Below are 19,936 nucleotides of genomic sequence, written 5' to 3'. Positions count from 1 at the left end.
TGTGTTATGTGTGGCCCGTGTGTGTTATGTGTGGCCCGTGTGTGTTATGTGTGGCCCGTGTGTGTTATGTGTGACCCGTGTGTTATGTGTGACCCGTGCGTGTTAGGTGTGACCCGTGTGCGTGTTAGGTGTGACCCGTGTGCGTGTTAGGTGTGACCCGTGTGCGTGTTAGGTGTGACCCGTGTGTGTGTTAGGTGTGACCCGTGTGTGTTAGGTGTGACCCGTGTGTGTTAGGTGTGACCCGTGTGTGTTAGGTGTGACCCATGTGTGCAGAGTGAGTGAGCCAGCACCTAGACATGAGATTTTGTGTAGTTTCTGTGTGACACAAAAAAATTGCTTTATTTGTACACATCAAAAGTAAAAATTGCCCGATTTCTGGAGGTTCAAGAGGCACAAAATCCCCTGGCAGCAAAGGGGTTAAAAGAGAACTCCATCTACCTCCAGAATAGTGAGATAAGCTGCAGGGTAGTAGTCATGTGACTCATAGAAGTTGTCATCTTGTCACGTGACTCCTATGGACCTTGTCATGTGACTCCTATGGACCTTGTCATGTGACTCCTATCAATTTCTCCGCGCCTGCGCCTGCAGATCCCTCCTCGCTGCCTTAATGAGATAGTTCTGAAAGAGAAAACAAGGTCAAATCTGATGATTATAGGAGAAACCACAAAGATGGAGGAGAATGGGGAAAATGATAAGTGAGGAGAGGAGTCATATGTGTGCTCCCCTGTCACATGACCTGGGCTCTCCTCTATTACATGACCTGGGCTCTCCTCTATCACATGACCTGGGCTCCTCCCCATCACATGACCTGGGCCCTCCTCTATCACATCCACACGAACAAATTCCCGGCACTCCAACCGCACTTCAAATGCAAAGTGGTTTATTCATAAACAGAGGTGCACTAACATACACAGAGTCAGGACGCGTTTCGGCGTTACCGCCTTTCTCAACTGCAGTTGAGAAAGGCGGTAACGCCGAAACGCGTCCTGACTCTGTGTATGTTAGTGCACCTCTGTTTATGAATAAACCACTTTGCATTTGAAGTGCGGTTGGAGTGCCGGGAATTTGTTCGTGTGGAATTGTATTGGTATCCACGAGCACCGAGTCACAGAGTGCCGACAATTGGGTTGAGAAGTACTCCTCTATCACATGACCTGGGCTCTCCTCTATCACATGACCTGGGCTCCTCCCCATCACATGACCTGGGCCCTCCTTTATCACATGACCTGGGTACTCCTCTATCACATGATTTGGGATCTCCTCTATCACATGATTTGGGATCTCCTCTATCACATGACCTGGGCACTCCTCTATTACATGAGCTGGGCTCCCTCCCCCCATCACATGGGGGGACCTGGGGCTGACTGGTGGCTGTATCTTAACTTAGTCACCCTTGCTTTCTCCTCCCATCCCAGATGATAAGCATAAATCTCCCCCCAACAACTGATATCATGTCCACATGTCCTGACCTGCTCTGGTCCTCCCTGCACTTATGACTTCAGGATGTGATGGCCCCATCTCATATTGGCATTTCATGAACACTAACATTGTGGGATAAAGATATCAAATGTCCACCGTGGTATCCTCCAAGAGACATCCCTGACCCCAGAGCCCCAGAGAGAACCTCATGCAACATGGAGACAACTACTCACCAGATACAGGGACGAGCCCAACAACAACGCCTTCACCATCACCTCCAGGAGACATCACTGACCCCAGAGAGAACCTCATCCAACAAGGAGACTACTACTCACCAGATACATGGAGGAGCCCAACAACAACGCCTTCCCCGTCACCTCCAGGAGACATCACTGACCCCAGAGAGAACCTCATCAAACATGGAGACAACTACTCACCAGATACAGGGACGAGCCCAACAACAACGCCTTCACCATCACCTCCAGGAGACATCACTGACCCCAGAGAGAACCTCATCCAACATGGAGACAATTACTCACCAGATACAGGGACGAGCCCAACAACAACGCCTTCACCATCACCTCCAGGAGACATCACTGACCCCAGAGAGAACCTCATCCAACAAGGAGACTACTACTCACCAGATACATGGAGGAGCCCAACAACAACGCCTTCCCCGTCACCTCCAGGAGACATCACTGACCCCAGAGAGAACCTCATCAAACATGGAGACAACTACTCACCAGATACAGGGACGAGCCCAACAACAACGCCTTCACCATCACCTCCAGGAGACATCACTGACCCCAGAGAGAACCTCATCCAACATGGAGACAATTACTCACCAGATACAGGGACGAGCCCAACAACAACGCCTTCACCATCACCTCCAGGAGACATCACTGACCCCAGAGAGAACCTCATCCAACAAGGAGACTACTACTCACCAGATACATGGAGGAGCCCAACAACAACGCCTTCCCCGTCACCTCCAGGAGACATCACTGACCCCAGAGAGAACCCCATTTAACATGGTGATAAGTCTAAATTTATATGTTGACCTCTCTCTATGGAGAAAGAGTCTAAAACCCAGGTAAAGGATGGTTTTTAAATTATATCTAGAGTTGGAATCCTGCAGTATTACCAGCTCGTTACTTATAAGTCATGGACACAGATAAGACAATGTATCATGATTATAAGCCTGGAGAAAATGGCCCAAGTTTTATTATGGTAATCACATTTTATAGACAGATAAAATATAGGGTGGTAACAAATGCTAATAAGACATAGATGAGGCGGTGCTAGTGATTTAGATATTCAGTCATGCGCAATGGCATCTATATTAGTATTCATTATTATTATTCAAAAAGGTCAAAAAGGGTAGAACAATACATTCTGTGCAATGATACTTTTTCATGAATCCAAGAGCACAATGTATTTGTTTTCCATAAATTGTTTATAGATAAGTGTCTCTGGGTCCTTGGGGATTGTGTCTACAAATGATAACTTTCTAGGAGTTGTTCTAAGTGACGTGCGTCCAGCATTCCTCTTCTTTATCCAGAACATCTCTCTGTCACCCTTTGATCACACTCTGATCATCTCCAGTCTCTTCATAGGGCAGTCTATATAGGTGTAGTCATATAGGTACGGTGCAAGTAGGTAAAATCCCAATACCTGGCCTTATCAATGGAGACAACTACTCACCAGATACAGGGAGGCGCCCAACAACAACGCCTTCACAGTCATCTCCAGGAGACATCACTGACCCCAGAGAGAACCTCATCCAACATGGAGACAACTACTCACCAGATACAGGGAGGCGCCCAACAACAACGCCTTCACCGTCACCTCCAGGAGACATCACTGACCCCAGAGAGAACCTCATCCAACATGGAGACAACTACTCACCAGATACAGGGAAGAGCCCAACAACAATGCCTTCACCGTCACCTCCAGGAGACATCACTGACCCCAGAGAGAACCTCATCAAACATGGAGACAACTACTCACCAGATACAGGGAGGAGCCTAACAACAACGCCTTCACCGTCACCTCCATATCAACCGGGAAGGTAACCAGAGAATGATCTGTCTCCATCTTTATCATCCCAACCACATGCTGCTCATCCCGAGACTTCACCTGAGAGACAGAGAGGAGATGAGATGTCTTAACAGAGCCCTGTCACCGTGTAGGAGGCGGGACGGGCTCCTAGTGTCACCCTACAGGGGGCAGGCCTCACAGGAACATTACATAGTACTTACCTCATAGGTGCTGTTGCCAAATATACTGTCCTGGAAGCTGGGTCCCAGGATGAGGAAGATCACCTCCTTCGAGGAATTCATCACTGACAGGTGGGTGATCAGTCTGTTCCAATGTAACCTCACAAATCCAACCGGAGTCCCCATTGGGCACTGCACCTCCATCTGCAATAATAAAACCACTGGATCACGATAGACAGTAGATAGGTGGGAATACTAACGCCAACAAATTCATCCCTCACTGTCTCCGCCGGGTCACAATCTTGTAGTACTATGTATATACTACTGCTGGTACTATATGGGTACTACTGCTAGTGTTATATGCAGCAGGTTATGGCTAGACCTTGCAGTGCACCAAGGCCTGTCATGGGGACGTCATATGAGGATCAAAGGCTTTGTCCTTGACTAGAGGCTACCCTCTCCGGCAAGGATGCAGAAGAATTGTCCCTTGGGCCGGCACAGTGCTGCCACTTGGTTCCTCACAAGAAGCGGACTTGGTCATACGTGACCCTGAGGCGGCATGGACTCTGCCCTACTCTAACTCTTCTTTACCCTTGTTCTGGTTCCATACTCCATCACAACTAACAGGTTAGCAGAGAGTTTATACCATTTACCAGACAATGACCCCCCCCCCCCCAATCGGATGGAGTCATTGCATCAACGGCATGAAGGAATACAATGTCTTATCTATACAGGTAAGAATAGATGGAGCACAGGAGACTATAGGATATAGAGAGAAGAGCAGCTCCACATGGAGGGACCCGATGCCCGGAAAACGTATCTCCACTCCTATATCTGCATATATGTGACCGTAGGTGACCATACAGTCCTTACCTCCCGGGTACAGGTGCAGCGGCAGGGCTCCAGCAGGTGCACGACCTCATTGCCACTATTGTCCTTAATGCTGACATCATAGAAAGGTCCACAGCACACAGCACTCTGATCTGCCTGGAATAGTCGCTGACCAATGTGATTGAACACATCAAAGAAGAAACCCCTTCCCTGTGACACTCTAACTGGAGAAACAATACAGATGATTACTGTGGAGGACTGCAGGCAGATAGGACTGTACGTATGGAGAGTGCAAAAGACAATCACAGCCTTGGGAATATGAGAGATGGGGGGGGGGGCAAATCACTGATCCCTGAGACTACAGCACCGAATCACTGATCCCTGGGACTGTATCACCGAATCACTGATCCCTGGGACTATATCACCGAATCACTGAACCCTGTGACTATATCACCGAACCACTGATCCCTGAGACTATATCACCGAACCACTGATCCCTGGGACTATATCACCCAACCACTGATCCCTGGGACTACATCACCGAACCACTGATCCCTGGGACTATATCACCGAACCACTGATCCCTGAGACTATATCACCGAACCACTGATCCCTGGGACTATATCACCCAACCACTGATCCCTGAGACTATATCACCGAACCACTGATCCCTGGGACTATATCACCCAACCACTGATCCCTGAGACTATATCACCGAACCACTGATCCCTGGGACTATATCACCCAACCACTGATCCCTGAGACTATATCACCGAACCACTGATCCCTGAGACTATATCACCGAACCACTGATCCCTGAGACTATATCACCGCATCACTGATCCCTGCGACTATATCACCGAACCACTGATCCCTGAGACTATATCACCGAACCACTGATCCCTGAGACTATATCACCGAACCACTGATCCCTGAGACTATATCACCGAACCACTGATCCCTGGGACTATATCACCGAACCACTGATCCCTGGGACTACATCACCGAACCACTGATCCCTGGGACTATATCACCCAACCACTGATCCCTGGGACTATATCACCGAACCACTGATCCCTGAGACTATATCACCGAACCACTGATCCCTGAGACTATATCACCGAACCACTGATCCCTGGGACTATATCACCGAACCACTGATCCCTGGGACTATATCACCGAACCACTGATCCCTGGGACTACATCACCGAACCACTGATCCCTGGGACTACATCACCGAACCACTGATCCCTGGGACTATATCACCCAACCACTGATCCCTGGGACTATATCACCGAACCACTGATCCCTGAGACTATATCACCGAACCACTGATCCCTGGGACTATATCACCCAACCACTGATCCCTGAGACTATATCACCGAACCACTGATCCCTGAGACTATATCACCGCATCACTGATCCCTGCGACTATATCACCGAACCACTGATCCCTGAGACTATATCCCCGAACCAATAGACAAAAAGTAGCATAAACGAAAAAGAAAAAAGAAGATACAGCTCACCAGTCCCTTGGAAGCAGCAGCAACAGATTGAATGCGAGAATGGGTGCTCGAACTTCTGGGCGTTGGCCAGACACCGTGAGCTAGACTTCAGCAGGAAAGAAAAAGGGGCTGTGGAAGTCGGCACTCCAGGACGTAGTAGGTTAAAATATAACTTTTATTTGTGCATTTAAAATCCCACAGGACCTACGCGTTTCGTGCAACTGCGCTTAATCATGGTCTAAAGAAAAGTGAGTTAGGGGGCGAATAAAAACAGGTGACCAACCAGTGACAAGATCCCTACGTCATAGATCACGTGCTGAATCAGGACGGGTGTTGCATAAACAGATACTCCTGCTCATCTACTGAATATAAATGACAGACAGCTGGAGAGTCGATAGCAACTAAAATAAAGTACAGAATTATGTGAATCACAACAAAAATACAAATGACACATTAGAAATAATGGTAAAGTAGGTCGTTTTGATAGTTAAGACCCTTAGGATGCCGTGTGTCAAGGCGATATATCGTTTCTGCCTCTTCATGTAGAACTTCTTTCTGCCAATCTCCTCCTCTCGGTGGTTTTCTAACCCTCATTATGGCGTACGCACTACAAGTGCTAACATCTCCCTCCCTCCCTCTGCTAAATAAACAGACAACACAAAAAATACAGTCCTCAGAGGAGTACATCATTGGTATAAAAACGTGACAACGAGGATTATAATCTAAACCAGGTGTAGACTTGGAAGGAGAAAAGACGTTTCACTCCGAAATCTAGCCTAAAAAACCCTCCAATGAACAACAATTCAATACCTCACACGTGAGCTTTGCTTCTATAGACTTGGACTCCACAGATTACTCGGATATGGAATCTAGTTCAGAAAACGCACGTGAGCCGCCAAGAACAAATCCCAGGAAAACAAATGACACGTTAAAAGATCCAAATAGGAATAATTCCAACTATGACAGTGTAAAAAACTAATAACCTGTAACCCCATCTATAACATCTAACCTTATTAATGGCTGAATGGATCATATTATCTTTGGCATTAGTGGAATCAAATTATTATCATCCAAGATATATCTACACTGTATTCCAGTCTCATTCTCTTCTCCACTCTCATATTGAGTATAGGGCTGAACTCTCACCTAGTAATTTCTTGACCTCCAAAATGGTGGATGACTGGAAGTCCTAATATGGTCGCGTCTAAATGGTCACGTGGGTAATGTATGGATCATAGTGAGATATAGCTACGTGTCCAGCTTGACCAATCCACTTGGAGCTTTGCCAGTATACCATTTTTGGGATATAAGTTGTACTGGGTGTAACCATATTTGGGCATAAGTGTATATATTTTCCCGGTCAAGAGAGTATATAGACTTAGAAGGTTAGTTGGTTGGGGGGTCTTTTGGTATACCATCTTTCAAGAGAAGCCTCCACGCACATCTGGGGTTTGTTAGCCCCCACCTCAGGAATTCACCCAAGGAAGTTCTTTGTTCTCTAGCCAAATCTTCAGTCACCATTGGAAAGAGACGACATCCCCATCATTTTTGGGACTCTGAGACTTGAACCACAGAGATATTCTAAGACATTTGTAAGACTATTGCCTTATTTCTCTTATGACTGATATCCTGATTATATGATATTTGTACCTCCTTTGGTGAAGAATTAAACCCACCATATTTTTACCTACAAGTTTTCTTCTGCCGTCCTGGATAATTCAAATTTCCCTCCAAAGCACACTTTTCCTTTTTTTTTTTTTTTTTTTTAACCTCATCCTTATTACAGACAGTAATCAGGAAGGCCCAAAACTATAACCCCCAAAAAAACAATAAACAATCAAAAACCGCATACGACATGCCCCGTACGGGAAAGACGCAAGAGAGCATATTAACAACCTCATCTAATCTGTCAGAGAATAATGAAAAATCTCCAGTTTCCACATCTTTGGAGTCTCACGATTCTTCTTCCTCCGGTCCGGAATCTCCTGAGGTGACATACTCCATGGAATTGCTCAGAAATACCCCCGCACCAGATACTCACTCCGATGCCATACTAAATCTTTCATCTTTTAGACTCAACCAGGATCACATAAGTCTACTAGAAAAAGGTCTTGTTTTTGTGCCATCAAATCATTTCGATATGTTCCGGAAACTTATGGACATTAACCGCTTTGCCAGACTGCTCACGGTTAAAAGACACTTCCTCCATTCTTACGAATGACTATGACACAATAAATAATGAATTTGTGGAACTGCTCTTCCAGGATCAAGTTAATTTACTGCATTTAGTAGACTTGGGCATAGACGACAGCACTGAAAACCAGCAGGCAATACATAATGTACAAACCACTGTATCCAATCCCTCCTTCTATCCTTTCAAATCCCGGGTGGAAGCCCTGGATAACTTCCAGTACGCTATGAAACGGGATCTTAAAAAATTGTCGGCTAACTCAGGGCCCATTCACAACAATGTCACAAGCCGTGAAAGAAACGCAATAAAGGATCTTCAAGCGAACAAAAATGTAATTATTAAAATGGCCGATAAAGGCGGAAAAATGGTATTGCTTGATCGTAAGACATATTGTGATGGTGCTTACAACATTTTAAATGATACAACAACTTACCGCAGATTGCAATCAGATCCCACCCAGACTTTCAGGGAGATTTTATCCAACATTGTCCAGGAGGGTATAGCACTGGGCATTATGGAGGAAAAACTATTTACCTTCTTTGTTCCTGATACCCCAACTCTGCCCATTTTTTATGGATTACCAAAAATTCATAAGGGAGTCAGCCCCCCAACTCTACGTCCCATCATCTCGGGGGTTGGCTCCCTTAATGAAAGGGTATGCGCCTGGCTGGACAAGCTACCTCAACCCCTGGCAGTGAGAGTACCGGGGTACTTGAAGGATTCAAGTTCAGTTTTAAATATTTTTAAATTTTTTTGTTGGAATCCTTCCTTCTCCTGGTTGAGTTGTGATGCGACAGCTCTGTACTCGTCCATACCGCACGATTTGGCGATTGCAGCCCTGTCACATCACTTGCACAAATATAGCAAGTACAGTCATGAACTCAAAGAGTATATTATTGATTTAACAACCTATTTACTCAAACATAACTATTTTTCCTTCAACAATGAGTTTTTCCTACAAACCAAGGGAGCCCCAATGGGGGCAAGATTCTCCCCAACTTTAGCGGATCTGTACATGGCCTGCTGGGAGGAGCAATTCATCTTCAATCCCATTTCTTTAGAACATAAAATGGTACGGACGCTTTATTGATGACCTGCTATTGGTTTGGGATGGAGAAGAGGTAAATAATTTCATCAAGTATATAAATAATAAGACACTTCATCTCTCCTTCACCCACCATCTCCACAAAACTGATATTGCTTTCTTGGACATTAAATTACAGGTGTCAGATTTAAACAAAAACATCACTACATCTGTCTTCCGTAAGACCACGGCAGGTAACACTATTCGGCTTGCTACCAGTGAACATCCCCTACGTAGTATACAAGCTATCCCAGTAGGGGAGTTCACACGCATCAAACGCATATGTTCAGACAATGCGGTTTTTGAATCCCAATGCAAAGAGACTTCAGCCCGCCTAACCTAAGCAGGCAGAATATCAGAAGAGCCCGGAATATTGTATCTATAAAAAATCGGGACATACTTTTGTCCAAAGCCACAAACAATGACGCACGATGTGAACAATCACCACCTGCCCAAATAACCTTCTCCACAGCATACTCACCTGAACACAAACAATTCATAGACATCCTTAAGAAGAATCTTCCCAACTTAAGGCAGGATGCCATCCTCTCTGAGATCCTTGACCAGGGGTTCAGATGTGCGCCACACAGGGGTAAGAGTCCTATTCCACAGTAACGATAATCGGCCGGATCGGCCCCATTCGGCCGATTATCGTTCGGTGAAATAGAGAGAATGATCAGCCGATGATCGTGTCATCGGCTGATCGTTCATTTAGGGCCAGACCTAAAATCATCATTCCCCCACCGCGCATCGCTACGGTTGAATAGCGGTGCGCGGCGGGCGACCGACAATTTGACAGCAGCAGCATCATCATACATACCTGTCCAGGCTTCTTCTCCACGCTGTCTTCATCCCCGGGTCCGGGGCGCGCTATCTTCTGAATGGCCGGTCAGCTGACGGAGCGCTCAGCCAATCACAGGCCGGGACCGCTGCGGCCTGTGATTGGCTGAGTGTGGCCTGTCAGCTGACCGGCCATTCAGAAGATAGAGCGCGGGAGACTCGGGGATGAAGAGAGCGTGGAGAAGAAGCCTGCAGGTAATGTATTACTGCTGCTGCAAGGGCTGCAAGTACATCGGTAATGATGTCCCTGCAGCCCTCGCTCAACGATCATCGGGCCGTGGAATAGGACCAGTAAACGAGCAGCGATCTAGCAGATCGCTGCTCGTTTACATCGTTGATCGGGCCCTCCTCGGCCTGTGGAATAGGACCCTTTGTCCCTGGGCGATTTACTATCACTAAGTATGTTGTATCCTGAGACACCGCACACAAGATGTAAGATTGCTGCCACAAATGTGGAGACAACTGATTAGTGATTTTCTGAACTGCAATAGTGATCACATCATTTACATTATTGAGTGCACAACCTGCAACCTGTACTATGTCGGCTGCACTATAAGGAAGTTCAAACAACAGAACAGGGCCAACGTCTCGGGAGCAGCTAAACGCTTCATAGAGATACATGAGGGAGATGTTAGCACTTGTAGTGCGTACGCCATAATGAGGGTTAGAAAACCACCGAGAGGAGGAGATTGGCAGAAAGAAGTTCTACATGAAGAGGCAGAAACGATATATCGACTTGACACACGGCATCCTAAGGGTCTTAACTATCAAAACGACCTACTTTACCATTATTTCTAATGTGTCATTTGTATTTTTGTTGTGATTCACATAATTCTGTACTTTATTTTAGTTGCTATCGACTCTCCAGCTGTCTGTCATTTATATTCAGTAGATGAGCAGGAGTATCTGTTTATGCAACACCCGTCCTGATTCAGCAGGTGATCTATGACGTAGGGATCTTGTCACTGGTTGGTCACCTGTTTATATTCGCCCCCTAACTCACTTTTCCTTAGACCACGATTAAGCGCAGTTGCGCGAAACGCGTAGGTCCTGTTGTTCCCACCATGGGATTTTAAATGCACGAATAAAAGTTATATTTTAACCTACTACGTCCTGGAGTGCCGACTTCCACAGCCCCTTTTTCTTTACTGCTGAAGATTAGACAACAAGGACTGGAGCAATACTCCACTAGACAGGCTCGGACCACTGGACAATAGACGCATTGCACTCCAGTCACACAGGAATACAGGGACAGTATACGGGTAATAAATGTGTAGCTCTTACATTTCTCTCTCACTGTCAGCTGGTTAACCTGAAACAGAAGACGGATGGTTAGTGGCGCCTCCCAGTGGTGAGAATTACCCCAGGACTTATTACATAGATTGTGAGGTGTCCATGATGTTGATGATGCAGGTAACAGGTAAGACATAGATGAAGTGTGAGCCTAGCACGGAGATTCATCCCATAACCTGCAGCCACAGTCTTCTGTAATAGATGGGGGGGGGGGGGCTGAGCTGTGGAGCCCACTGCAGGGTGCTGGCCCACCGGACACAAAGCCTGTAGGTCCGGCCCAAAGCTCTGAAGGGCCCTAGGATATCCATCGGGCAAATGGCCAGTTTCTCCTCCCAGTATTAGGCACACTCATCTGACAACCAACCAACAGGGCACATAGTGGGACACCATGAAACACCATGAGGGCACAGGACACAACGTGGGACACATAATAGATGATGGAGAAGATGGAAGATCAGCAGGAGAAGATGGAGGATGAGTAGCTGAGTAGCACGTCTAGAACAGAACACGTCCCTCTACATAGAGCAGGTAGCTTACCTGGAGGAGGTGCTCCATGCCGGGGGAGAGGCCTCCGAGTACTCTGCCACCTATATCAGAACTTAGTGGAGCAGGTGGTGGGCATGTATCCGGAGGGGCATATGGGGCAATAAGGTTGTAACTCGGGGGCTCATCTTGAGAAGCTTTAGTCACAACTGATGTATCTGTAAGAAAAGGAGCAGACAGAAGTGTTACGGATGACAGGGGTCTTCCTGCTATCCTGTCCTCTCCTATTAGTCTGTTAGGGACTCCTGATCTGCTATCTCACCACTGAACTGCCAGCCCTGGATTGTGGGAATGGTAGTAGTTCTCCACTATTGTGCTAAGACTAAGAAGACAAGTAAGGAAAAATTTAGTAATTTTGTTCTTGAATTCTCGATGTGATGGATCTTATGGTTCCTCTATGACTCTATTTTGATCTCCACAGTATTCTAGGAGGTGGACATCTCCAGGTTGCTCCATTAAATGGTCATCTCTATGTTCTTCTATTAGATGTACAGCTCCAGGTTCTTCTATTAGATGGACATCTCCAGATTCCTCTGTTAGATGGACATCTCCAGGCTCTTCTATTAGATGGACATCTCCAGGTTCCTCAATAAGATGGACATCTCCAGGTTCCTTTATTAGATGGAAATCTCCAGATTCCTCTGTTAGAAGAACCTGGAGATGTGTATCTAACAGAGAAATCTGGAGATGTCCGTCTAATAGAAGAACCTGGAGATGTCCATCTAAAAGAGGAACCTGGAGATGTCCATCTAATAGAAGAACCTGGGGATGTCCATCTTATTGAGGAACCTGGAGATGTCCATCTATTAGAAGAACCTGGAGATGTCCATCTAATAGAAGAACCTGGAGATGTCCATCTAACAGAGGTATCTGGAGATGTCCATCTAATAGAAAAACCTGGAGATGTCTATCTATTAGATGGACATCTCCAGATTCCTCTATTAGATGGACAGCTCCAGGTTCCTCTATTAGATGGACATCTCCAGGTTCCTCTATTAGAAGGACATCTCCAGATTCTTCTATTAGATGGAAATCTCAATGTTCCTCTATTAAATAGACATCTCCAGGTTTCTCTATTAGATGGACATCTCCGGGTACCTCTATTAGATGGACATCTCCAGATTCTTATATGAGATGGACATCTCCAGGTTCCTTTATAAAGATGGACATTGTAATGCCTGGAGTAGTGGATCCACTGGACCGTCACCAGCGATGGCACTAACCTCACCAGGGAGCGGAGTCTAAGGGGCCGCTGGTCTTCACCAGAGCCCGCCGCAAGGCGGGATGGACTTGCTGCGGCAGGCGACCCCCAGGTCGCTACCCCTGGCTTGGTTGCTGGTGATGGCAGGCGAGGCGTGGCAGGAGCAGTAGGCAGGAGATGGTAGTGGCAGAGGTCTGTAGTCGTGACCGGAGGAGACAGGCTGAAGACAGGAGCAATAGAGTAACGGGGAAGCAGGAACCAGGAACAAGGACTAGGGACCAGGTAGTGGACAGGAATCAGGGATAACAGGGAGCTGGGCCAAACGCTATGGGAAGCATGTAGAGGCTCCAACACCTGTAGTGGGGCAGGGCTGGAATTTATAGGGAGTGATTGTGCACATGGACCAATTAGGAGAGCACTGCCCCTTTAAATCTGAGACAGCCGGCGCGCGCGCCCTAGGAGGCGGGGACGCGCGCGCCGGCCGGCACAGCGACGGACAGGAGCGTGGAGAGGTAAGGCGCCCCCCGGGGCCGAAGTGACAGCAGCGCCGGGTCCCTGCCTACGGACACCGGCTGCTGCATGGGGCAGTGGGGAGTCGCGGCGGCGGCCCGGAGCACGGGACGCCGCCGCGGCCGTGACAGACATCTCCAGGTTCCTCTATTAAATGGACATCTCCATGTTCCTCTATTAAATAGACATCTCCAGGTTCATCTATTAGATGGACATCTCCAGGTTCCTCTATTAGATGGACATCTCCAGGTTCCTTTATTAGATGGACATCTCCATGTTCCTTTATTAGATGGACATCTCCAGGTTTTTCTATTAGATGGACATCTCTTCAGGTTCTTCTTTTAGATGGACATCTCCAGGTTCCTCTATTAGATGGACATCTCCAGGTTCCTTTATTAGATGGACATCTCCAGGTTCCTCTATTAGATGGACATCTCCAGGTTCCTCTATTAGATGGACATCTCCAGGTTCCTCTATTAGATGGATATCTCCAGATTCCTCTGTTAGAAAGACATCTCCAGGTTCTTCTATTAGATGGACATCTTCATGTTCCTTTATTAGATGGACATGTCCAGGTTCCTCTATTAGAAGGACATCTCCAGATTCTTCTATTACACGGACATGTCCAGGTTTCTCTATTAGATGGACTTCTCCGGGTTCCTCTATTAGATGGACATCTCCAGGTTCTTCTATTAGATGGACATCTCCAGGTTTTTCTATTGGATGGACATCTCCAGGTTCCTCTATTAAATGGACATGTCCAGGTTCTTCTATTAGATGGACTTCGGGTTCCTCTATGAATTGATAAATTTAGGTGCAGTGAGGAGCATCGGGAGATTTGGTAGAGAATTACCTGTGGACAGCATGGTGTTAGGGTCCATGGCACCAGATCCAAATGTATCTAGGAAAACACAACAGTCAATACAGAATACAACGCAGAAGAGCGAGACACAACTAAGAAACTGTCCTCTCCAGAATCCTCTGTACTCCTCTCCAGAACCCTCTGTCCTCCTCTTCAGAACCCTCTGTCCTCCCCTCCAGAACCCTCTGTTCTCCTCTCCAGAACCCTCTGTCCTCCACTCCAGAACCCTCTTCCCTCCCATCCAGAACCCTCTGTCCTCCTCTCCAGACCTCTCTGTCCTCCTCTTCAGAACCCTCTGTCCTCCTCTCCAGAACCCTCTTCCCTCCCCTCCAGAACCCTCTGTCCTCCTCTCCAGAACCCTCTGTCCTCTCCAGAACCCTCTGTCCTCCTCTCCAGAACCCTCTGTCCTCCTCTCCAGAACCCTCTGTCCTCTCCAGAACCCTCTGTCCTCCTCTCCAGACCTCTCTGTCCTCCTCTCCAGAACCCTCTGTCCTCTCCAGAACCCTTTGTCCTCTCCAGACCTCTCTGTCCTTCTCTCCAGACCTCTGTCCTCCTCTTCAGAACCCTCTGTCCTCCTCTTCAGAACCCTCTGTCCTCCTCTCCAGAACCCTCTGTCCTCCTCTCCAGAACCCTCTGTCCTCCTCTCCAGAACCCTCTGTGCTCCCATCCAGAACCCTTTGTCCTCCTCTCCAGAACCCTCTTCCCTCCCATCCAGAACCCTCTGTCATCCTCTCTAGAACCCTCTTTCGTCCTCTCCAGAACCCTCTGTCCTCCTCTCCAGAACCCTCTGTCCAACTCTCCAGACCTCTCTGTCCTCCTCTCCAGACCCCTCTTCCCTCCTCTCCAGACCCCTCTTCCCTCCTCTCCAGACCCCTCTTCCCTCCTCTCCAGATGCCTCTGTCATCCTCTCTGTCCCTTACTGACCCTCTTTTCTCTTCTGTCTCCTCCAGACCTTTCTGTCCTCCTCTGTCTCTCTCTTTTCAGAACCCCACATCCCCTCCAATCCCTCCCTATCCTACTCTCTGCCCCCCGACTCCTCTCTCCTCATATCTTCTCCCTCCAATTCCTTGTTTCCTCCTCTCTGCGCCCCTCCCCCTGACACTTCTGTCTCCTTTAGGCCTCGATGTCCTCCTTTCTGTGACCCCCAGACCCCTCAGTCCTCCTTTCTGTGACCTCCAGACCCCTCAGTCCTCCTTTCTGTGACCTCCAGACCCCTCAGTCCTCCTCTCTGTGACCTCCAGACCTCCATGTCTAGTTCTGTCAGGGAGATGTGCGGCCAGTAAACTATGACCTAGGGCGGCTCAAAAGACACGATCAGCTGATCACTGTCACTTTTACCCAGGCCAATTATGAACTGAAGGAGCATTTCTAACACTATGCAGGTCCCTGGAGTCAGCACAAGCTCTGGATCTCTCTGCAGCCCCCCTGGTGTATTATATGGGGGTCCCATATCTATATTATTACTACAATGCCCCTGTATACATTGGTGTCAGTTACTTACTATACATTATCAGGAGGAGGTGGATGGTCCTCAGAAGTCCCTGTCATCAGATATCTGGGAGCCCACCAGATGGGATTTTTTTAGTTGTCTTTGTGGGTAATTCTGGTCGTGTCTCAGGAGATGAGAGTGAGAAAATAAAGGAGCGGTCAGTATATAACGTGAGAGAAACCGGAAAAACAGGTCCAAGTGGGAAGACCTCCCCCATTGTTGCTTCTTCTGTTCAATTATAGCAGAGTTACTATAGTGGTGCAGGGGCCCCGGTGTCTTCTATCAGTACAGTTACTATAGTGGTGCAGGGGCCCCGGTGTCTTCTATCAGTACAGTTACTATAGTGGTGCAGGGGCCCCGGTGTCTTCTATCAGTACAGTTACTATAGTGGTGCAGGGGCCCCGGTGTCTTCTATCAGTACAGTTACTATAGTGGTGCAGGGGCCCGGTGTCTTCTATCAGTACAGTTACTATAGTGGTGCAGGGGCCCCGGTGTCTTCTATCAGTACAGTTACTATAGTGGTGCAGGGGCCCGGTGTCCTCTATCAGTACAGTTACTATAGTGGTGCAGGGGCCCCGGTGTCTTCTATCAGTACAGTTACTATAGTGGTGCAGGGCCCCGGTGTCTTCTATCAGTACAGTTACTATAGTGGTACAGGGGCCCTGGTGTCTTCTATCAGTACAGTTACTATAGTGGTGCAGGGGCCCCGGGGATCTGTCTTCTATCAGTACAGTTACTATAATGGTGCAGGGCCCCGATGTCTTCTATCAGTACAGTTACTATAGTGGTGCAGGGGCCCGGTGTCTTCTATCAGTACAGTTACTATAGTGGTGCAGGGGCCCGGTGTCTTCTATCAGTACAGTTACTATAGTGGTGCAGGGCCCCGGTGTCCTCTATCAGTACAGTTACTATAGTGGTGCAGGGGCCCCGGTGATCTGTCTTCTATCAGTACAGTTACTATAGTGGTGCAGGGGCCCCGGTGATCTGTCTTCTATCAGTACAGTTACTATAGTGGTGCAGGGGCCCCGGTGTCTTCTATCAGTACAGTTACTATAGTGGGGCAGGGGCCCAGTGTCTTCTATCAGTACAGTTACTATAGTGGTGCAGGGGCCCGGTGTCTTCTATCAGTACAGTTACTATAGTGGTGCAGGGGCCCGGTGTCCTCTATCAGTACAGTTACTATAGTGGTGCAGGGGCCCGGTGTCCTCTATCAGTACAGTTACTATAGTGGTGCAGGGGCCCCGGTGTCTTCTATCAGTACAGTTACTATAGTGGTGCAGGGGCCCGGTGTCTTCTATCAGTACAGTTACTATAGTGGTGCAGGGGCCCAGTGTCTTCTATCAGTACAGTTACTATAGTGGTGCAGGGGCCCCGGTGTCTTCTATCAGTACAGTTACTATAGTGGTGCAGGGGCCCCGGTGTCTTCTATCAGTACAGTTACTATAGTGGTGCAGGGGCCCGGTGTCTTCTATCAGTACAGTTACTATAGTGGTGCAGGGGCCCGGTGTCCTCTATCAGTACAGTTACTATAGTGGTGCAGGGGCCCCGGTGTCTTCTATCAGTACAGTTACTATAGTGGTGCAGGGGCCCGGTGTCCTCTATCAGTACAGTTACTATAGTGGTGCAGGGGCCCGGTGTCTTCTATCAGTACAGTTACTATAGTGGTGCAGGGGCCCGGTGTCCTCTATCAGTACAGTTACTATAGTGGTGCAGGGGCCCCGGTGTCTTCTATCAGTACAGTTACTATAGTGGTGCAGGGGCCCCGGTGTCTTCTATCAGTACAGTTACTATAGTGGTGCAGGGGCCCAGTGTCTTCTATCAGTACAGTTACTATAGTGGTGCAGGGGCCCCGGTGTCTTCTATCAGTACAGTTACTATAGTGGTGCAGGGGCCCCGGTGTCTTCTATCAGTACAGTTACTATAGTGGTGCAGGGGCCCAGTGTCTTCTATCAGTACAGTTACTATAGTGGTGCAGGGGCCCCGGTGTCTTCTATCAGTACAGTTACTATAGTGGTGCAGGGGCCCAGTGTCTTCTATCAGTACAGTTACTATAGTGGTGCAGGGGCCCAGTGTCTTCTATCAGTACAGTTACTATAGTGGTGCAGGGGCCCGGTGTCTTCTATCAGTACAGTTACTATAGTGGTGCAGGGGCCCCGGTGTCTTCTATCAGTACAGTTACTATAGTGGTGCAGTGCAGTGTCCCAGAACATGCAGACTACTACTCCTATTATGGCCATTTCTCTTGCTGTGTCCATGCCTGTTCTGGTAAGTGTTTGCACTGCAACTGCTGCTGGTTTTCCCCTAGTATTCTCTAGTAATGTGCATTCTCATGTGTATTCTCATGTATTCCTGTGTATTATTGCATTGTACAGTGGTATGCAAGGCTGTTGATCACGTGACCTGTAACCATGGTTCCTCCAATGGCCGACTAGCTCTGGCCAGGAACAACCATGTGACCTCCCACTTCCTCCTAACAAGTTAGTCTTCCCCCTGCTTCCAAGCAAGGAGGTTGTGTTGTTCTGTCCTCTCCCTCAGAAGAGTGACTGATTCTGCTGCTGTATTCAGGTCTTCGGCTGTATCTGCCTGCTCAAGTGTCCGGAGTCTTCTCTCTCATCTGGGTGTCATTCCGTTATCTCTCCTCATCGCTGCAAGGATTCACAGCAAGTATTATTCTCAAGCTAATCCACCCAGCAACGCTATTTCTCTCATACTCCTACTCCCATCATCCGGCACCTATTCTCACAGCCTATGCAGCACCACTCCTGCCTTATTGGTCAAAGCTGCTATATACCCGGTTGCATCCGGAGAGACTGTTGCTACTAGTTACCTTTTCTATAATAAAACCGCTGTTACTGAACCCTGGCATTGGTGTCCACTAACTGGTGCCCTGACTAAGTGCAGCGAAGAATCGCATGCCCATCATCACCCGCAGATTCCTCAGACCGGCCCTACAGCTGTGCTGCCCTCAGGCCTATACCGTGACAAGTATAACCCCTGCAGCTGCCCCGGTCATTGCCCGCTCATAACACCAGCGCTGCGGAAGTGGCCCCCAGGGGCCAGGGCATCGCATTTGGCGTCACGAACAGGATATAGACTGTGTTGTGCCAACTGTCAGTACCCCCAGAACTGTGCTGTTACCCCCCAGAGACTTTGCCGATTACTATGGGGGTGATTGAAGTGTTTCGGGCCCTAAACGGTAGCCAAGATGGCCGCCGTCTTCTTCAATTTCTGGCTGCGCCATACCCCGGAGAGGAGGGGGTTAACAGCCATGCTACCAAAGCGCGGGAATCGCCCGGCGCCATAGACTTTTCATTGGCTGCTTCTGATTGGCTGCCTGGGCCGGATGACGTCACTGTTGCTGGGCAGATTCTGGAACCTGATCCTCCAGCCTGGCGCTCCTCCCCTTCCTGCTACATGTTCCCGCCAGAGCGTGACAAGATGGCGGCCCCCGAGAAACGTTTGCCTGCAGCCGCAGCACCAGTGATGCCGGAGAGCAATCCTGCCTGCCTGCTAGCACCGCTCCCATCCTACAGCGACACCAGCTGGGCCGCTGCCCCGTCGGACGACGGAGGTCTTCGCCGGGCCTTCATCCCGGCCTCTGCTGATCAGAATGAGGGGCCCATACCTGAGACCAGCATTTCTCCGGGACCCGGTCACTCCAGCACCGCTGACCTCGCTTCTTGTACCGGAGGGTTCACATCACCGGAGGGTGACCTGATTGTAAGTGGACCGACTCTGTTGTCCTCAGTCCCTGGCCCTAAAGGGGAGAACTCTGCTAAGGCCTTCATATCCCCGGGTCTGTGGCAACCTCCAGGGCGTGATTCGCCGCCCCTGCCGCAATGGATGCTCGGGCCGGGGCCTAAGATTATGCAGCTGATCGAGGACATTCAGCAGGCCCTCGCTGCCCTGTCGCCTGCCACTACAGCTGCCACCGCTATGCCTAGCGCTG

At 48.6% G+C, this 19,936-nt stretch overlaps 1 protein-coding gene across 2 annotated transcripts; it reads right to left on the bottom strand.

The window, feature by feature from the left end:
- Window positions 1-341: 341 nt before the first annotated feature.
- Window positions 342-16,124, bottom strand: LOC138771585 (phospholipid scramblase 2-like). 2 transcript variants are annotated; one of them, XM_069951450.1, is made up of 8 exons: window positions 16,000-16,124; window positions 14,490-14,537; window positions 11,920-12,083; window positions 11,374-11,401; window positions 4,512-4,693; window positions 3,681-3,842; window positions 3,430-3,558; window positions 342-618 (listed from the first exon to the last, which is right to left on the bottom strand). In XM_069951450.1, the coding sequence occupies exons 1-8, from the start codon at window positions 16,004-16,006 to the stop codon at window positions 562-564; spliced, it is 777 nt and encodes a 258-aa protein (XP_069807551.1). In that variant the 5' UTR covers window positions 16,007-16,124; the 3' UTR covers window positions 342-561. The 2 variants fall into 2 exon arrangements, with proteins under 2 accessions (XP_069807551.1, XP_069807634.1); XM_069951533.1 differs by lacking the exon at window positions 3,430-3,558.
- Window positions 16,125-19,936: the final 3,812 nt, after the last annotated feature.

This window comes from Dendropsophus ebraccatus, chromosome 1, assembly GCF_027789765.1.
Source record: "Dendropsophus ebraccatus isolate aDenEbr1 chromosome 1, aDenEbr1.pat, whole genome shotgun sequence".
Lineage (NCBI taxonomy): Eukaryota > Metazoa > Chordata > Amphibia > Anura > Hylidae > Dendropsophus > Dendropsophus ebraccatus.
The sequence above is the reverse complement of the archived record's forward strand: the minus strand, read 5'-3'. Positions and strand labels throughout refer to the sequence as shown.

Coding starts and splice junctions, on each gene's coding strand:
- LOC138771585 (XM_069951450.1), bottom strand. Junction 12,084..14,489: donor TAACACCATGCTGTCCACAG/GTAATTCTCTAC, acceptor CTTTTCTTACAG/ATACATCAGTTGTGACTAAA. Junction 3,559..3,680: donor TTGGCAACAGCACCTATGAG/GTAAGTACTATG, acceptor TCTGTCTCTCAG/GTGAAGTCTCGGGATGAGCA.